This window comes from Anopheles cruzii, chromosome 2, assembly GCF_943734635.1.
Source record: "Anopheles cruzii chromosome 2, idAnoCruzAS_RS32_06, whole genome shotgun sequence".
Taxonomy (NCBI): Eukaryota; Metazoa; Arthropoda; class Insecta; order Diptera; family Culicidae; genus Anopheles; species Anopheles cruzii.
In genome coordinates, this window is record NC_069144.1 from 8,406,736 (window position 1) to 8,411,324 (window position 4,589).

At 53.1% G+C, this 4,589-nt stretch overlaps 1 protein-coding gene across 1 annotated transcript; it reads left to right on the forward strand.

The window, feature by feature from the left end:
- The first annotated feature begins 1,122 nt into the window (after positions 1-1,122).
- LOC128269150 (tubulin-specific chaperone cofactor E-like protein) lies at positions 1,123-4,559 on the forward strand. Its single transcript, XM_053006529.1, has 6 exons — positions 1,123-1,298; positions 1,669-2,289; positions 3,206-3,268; positions 3,337-3,436; positions 3,510-3,829; positions 3,902-4,559. Exons 1-6 carry the CDS (start codon positions 1,174-1,176, stop codon positions 4,095-4,097), a joined length of 1,425 nt encoding a protein of 474 aa, XP_052862489.1. The 5' UTR covers positions 1,123-1,173; the 3' UTR covers positions 4,098-4,559.
- Positions 4,560-4,589: the final 30 nt, after the last annotated feature.

Below are 4,589 nucleotides of genomic sequence, written 5' to 3' on the forward strand. Positions count from 1 at the left end.
CGCTGGCCTTTCCGAAAGACTTCCACTGGCAGGGAGGTCGGAAGTACCAGAGCCCCGACTCTGAACGAGTCGGCGACTATGACCCAATGGTCAATTCTTCAATCATTTGAGATTTTTAAGTAAGGACATGAAGTTGAAAATAAGCCCATTTCGTCATCTGCTTCACGAACAGGGACAGGCTTCGCGGAAGTTTCAAGCTACCCCCTTTTTTGGCCCTTTTCCCTCCTATTGCTCCACGGCTCCGACTATACGATTCTGCGGTGCAAACGCAGTGCCTTTTAACTCGTTAGTATATCCACCCGGGGGGGTGTTGGGCGGCCCATAATCAGCTGTTTCACCCATTGAACCTTTGCCATAGCAACCCACCTCAACCCTTCCCAACCGTTTGTCTGAGCCTACCGCGGTTCGCGCGTGCCAATTTGCGTGTGTACGTTCCGCCGCCGCCGCCGCCGTCGTAGTGGTGGTAGTAGTAATAAAGGTGTTGGAGTGGTGTTCGGTGCGGTAGGCCTTTGAAATGCACGTTCGCTCGTTCGCTCGGTACACTATTATTGTTATTCCCCATTAGAGTCGTTTGTTTCGCGTTTCGCGGCTTGCTCTGCTTTTTTTCTTCTTTGGTACAGAGCCTGCCTGTTTTTACTTCTCGCTCCGATGGCCTACTCACGAGTGGTGCATTGTATAATAGTGGTTCAGAGTAGTAAATACGAACCCGCACGCGTCGTGTGTTGCGGCGGCGGCGGCGATGAAACATCAACGCGTTAAACACGCGCGCGCCACGAGCATGCACTATCCGCTGGAGAGCGAGAGGCCACGATCCGGCAGAGCCTTCGGGGTGAGCGAGTCACGGCACGAGCCTCTAATATCATGTTACATGCGATGGCCGGTGAAATCGATGGTTTTGAGATGGAAAGTGTCCACCAACGGAGTGACGGTGTGGCGCGAATCGTCACCTCACGCCCTGCGGAAGCCTGCTCTTATCTCTTATCGTTTTATTGCCAGCTTCACATCGCCCCAGCTGGACCCGATTGTGTGACTTGTTTTTCCGGCCTTTCTTTCTCCTACAGTAAACGGCAAGCATTCGAATGTAGTTCCTGTCCAACGGCCACATCTCGAGAGGTGCCACAAAGTAAATCATCCCGCAAACAATTTCAATCCCTGCCAAAAGTTTGCCTCAAAATGCCGACCTTGCTCGAAGCGCTGGAAGAAAAGTATGGCCTAGAGGCGGACGACAAGGAGGCGCACGCGGAACCGGAGGAGGTACTGGTGTCCATCTTTGTTCCGAAGCTGCCACCGAGACAAAGGTAAGATTGCTGTTGCGGTTGCGCGCTGAAACAATGGGAACCGAGGCGTTAGAATTTGGCCCCCCCGAAGTGCCATCCAAAGTCAACATCAGACCGGTCGGACCTTATGAATGATGCCGATTGAAGCAGGAACTGCGCGAGAAGATCCCGTGATCATTATCTCGAGAACACTTCGTAATTTGATCGAGACGCTCGATTCGTGAATTGCCTGCGGCGTAGTGACCGCGATCGACCGCGGGGACCTCTCCGAACGCCTCCAGTTTTCAATTATCTTTTTGCGATGAATATCCGCGTGGAGGCGTTCGCGTCACCACCGCCGCTACAAATGGCCAACCTGTAAACGCCGCTTTGGTCTCTTTTACCTTTCCAGCACCCCGCAGCTGCTTATACTGAACGATTGCAACATCGACCGGGCCGGTGAGCCGGAGGATCTGAAGAAGAAGTGTCGCATCGTACGGGAGCTCGATCTGGCGCAGAATAAGCTGAACAATTGGAACGAGGTGTTTGTCATTCTTTCGCACATGCCACGGGTCGAGTTTGTCAATCTCAGTCTTAACCATCTGACCGGCCCCATTGAGACGCCGGCGGTCACGAAGATGGACCATCTACGCAACTTGGTGCTTAACAACACCAAGCTGGAGTGGTGCAGTGTCGAGACGCTGCTCCGGTTGCTGCCCGCCCTCGAGGAACTGCATCTTAGCCTTAACGAGTATACGCACGTGCTGATCGACACCGCCACCGGCGAGGATACGGCTTCAGTGGCAGCTTCTAGTCAAAAGCAGCGAGAAGAGGATACAGTGGCGGCGGGTGCCTCCGCTGCTGCAGCCGCTGAAGGGTCAACTACATCGGTGCCCTTCCGAACCAATCCGCACGCCGGCGTCCGGAAGGTGCACCTCACGGGCAACTACATTTCCGAGTGGAACGAAGTTTGCCGCATCGGACGCGTCTTCCCCCAGCTGGAGGCCCTCGTGCTGGCGGACTGTCCCCTGAGGTAAATGAGAACGCCCTTCACGCGAAAACTATCATTTATTGGACTTGATGAAAGGTGGTCCGAGAGGGGTGCGCAAACAGACATGGACACACAGATCAGCAGGGCCTGATAACGGCCCTTTGCTTTTGCGCAGTTGGCGTAACGCGATAACGTTACTGCGAGAACGCAATTTGAACCTTTTTTGTTGATAGTCATTTTATGGCATTCCAATGGTGTTTTGGGTCATATGCTTTCCCAATCGGTGGTGGCCACTATTTGCGAAATTGCCCCAAAAAATATGGGAAGGCCGTGATTAGAGCAAATTGCAGTCTGCCGCCGGTAAGCGTCGTTATTACTTCACTTGCCAAAAACCGAACAATGGTGGCACCGGAGGACAGATCATCTATTCAAAGCCCATCGATGGGCGCAATCTGTAGCGTCCCACCTCTCACCACCGGCCGTCCGTTAATCGAAGTGATAAAAGCAGCTCAATTTTGGGTCTTTTTCCGCGGCGAGAAATGAGTCATCCGCGCCGTGAAATAAACGTTTCGAAGCGCGCGCCCCGAAAGCGGGTCAACGTGTGTTCGTTCGGCTTGCGTTCGGCCCCCGGATCGGGGGGTTACATGATGGTTCGTCGGTTCGGCGGTGGACGCGGCTCAGCAGCAACAATAATATGCACACTACTCGCTACCGTTCCGATTGTGACCACCTTTTTTCACGATGAATCCGCCGCTCCATTTCGCTTTCGCTTTTTTGACATTGAATGGCGCCCGGTCCGGACGATGAGCACCGTCGGAATCAGCGGGGTGTAAAAGGACACGGGGTGGAGCTGTCTGGCGGTTTGGAAACCCTTTCCGTGGGTCATTGGAAAACGGTTACTCAAGGGCCGCCTGCCATCTTACTCATGAATGATCCCATTTTACTCTCCCCACAACAGATCGCTGAAACCCACGGATGCTGAAGGCAACGAAAAACCGGAAGACAGTCATAAACACTTCCAGTAAGTAGTAACCTGGTAAGATGAACCTTCACAATGGACTAATTGGCGCAAAAATGTCCCCTTCGTAGGAACTTAAAGCTGCTCAACCTAAGCAACGCCAAAATCGACTCGTGGGACGATATCGACCGGTTGTCCAACTTCCCTGCCCTGTGCAATGTGCGGCTTCAGGTGAGCCAACCCAGCCAAGCTAAGATCTCGCGGTGTCCGAGCTTACAATGCCCTTCTCCCCTCCCCGCTCTAGTACTGGCCACTGTGGGCCCGAACCGATTCGACGACGGAACACGAAAGGCGTCAGCTGCTGATAGCGCGCCTTCCGAACATCAGTATTCTGAACGGGGGTGATACGATCGGGGCCGTGGAACGGGAGGACGCCGAGCGAACGTTCATACGCAACTACTTGGACACTGCCGACGCGGAGCGGCCCGCCCGGTACTACGAGCTGGTCGGAGTGCACGGCAAGCTGGACCCGCTCGTCAACATCGATCTGCGGCCGGAGCGCAAGGTGAAGGTACGGTTTACCTTCGAGGACAAGACCATCGAACGGACGGTCGATGTTAACAGGTACGCCGCCCCGAGAAGGGACGCCGTCCATGAGCACGCGGTCACTTAGGTTGCATCTTCTTTTTCATTCAGAACGGTGAGCGATCTGAAATCGCGCCTGGAGCGCCTGTTTGAGGTGCCAGCGGCCCGGATGCGACTGTACTACGTCGATCAGGACTTTCGCGATCTGCAGGGCCTGGAGGAGATGAAGTACCCGACGAAGGTCCTGTACAGCTACAACATCCGCTCCGGTGATGAGATCATCATCGAGCGGAAGGTGAAAAGTTGAGATCGTTCACTCGGTTCACGGAAGTAGCAGATATTGTGATCACACAAACGATACTTGTAACCACCAGCCCCTTTTTACAAATAGCCACCCTCTCTGATCCGATCATCGTTCGGCCCCGACCAAAACAAATGGGTAGTTTTGTAGTTTTGTTTTACTTAACTGTTAAGTTGTCACATTCAACATCTCTCGACGCGGGGCAGCAGTGTGTTTTATGATCCAGTTTTGTTTTTATTCGTGTTATTGAAGCTTGATTTCTGAGACGGACTCGACGGCAGCGAGACGAAGGGAATCAGAACAATTTATACAAGGCAGTCTAATAAACTAACGAATTACTTTACAAAATAATCCGCCACCCGCTTTTGTGTGCCTAAAGAACGCTAACAGCATGGCGATTTGCTGCTTTGGTCCGTCCGTGTGGTAAGTAAAATGCGTCAGTTGTCGTCTGGTAATGCCCCCTTGAGAGCTGGGAATTGTTAAATTGTTTTTGTTATA

Excerpts from the sequence above, each read along its gene's own strand:
- LOC128269150 (XM_053006529.1), top strand. The coding sequence starts at position 1,174 with ATGCCGACCTTGCTCGAAGCGCTGGAAGAAAAGTATGGCCTAGAGGCG. Across the intron at positions 3,269-3,336 it reads GACAGTCATAAACACTTCCA|GAACTTAAAGCTGCTCAACC; the intron begins GTAAGTAGTAAC and ends TCCCCTTCGTAG. Across the intron at positions 3,830-3,901 it reads CGGACGGTCGATGTTAACAG|AACGGTGAGCGATCTGAAAT; the intron begins GTACGCCGCCCC and ends TTTTTCATTCAG.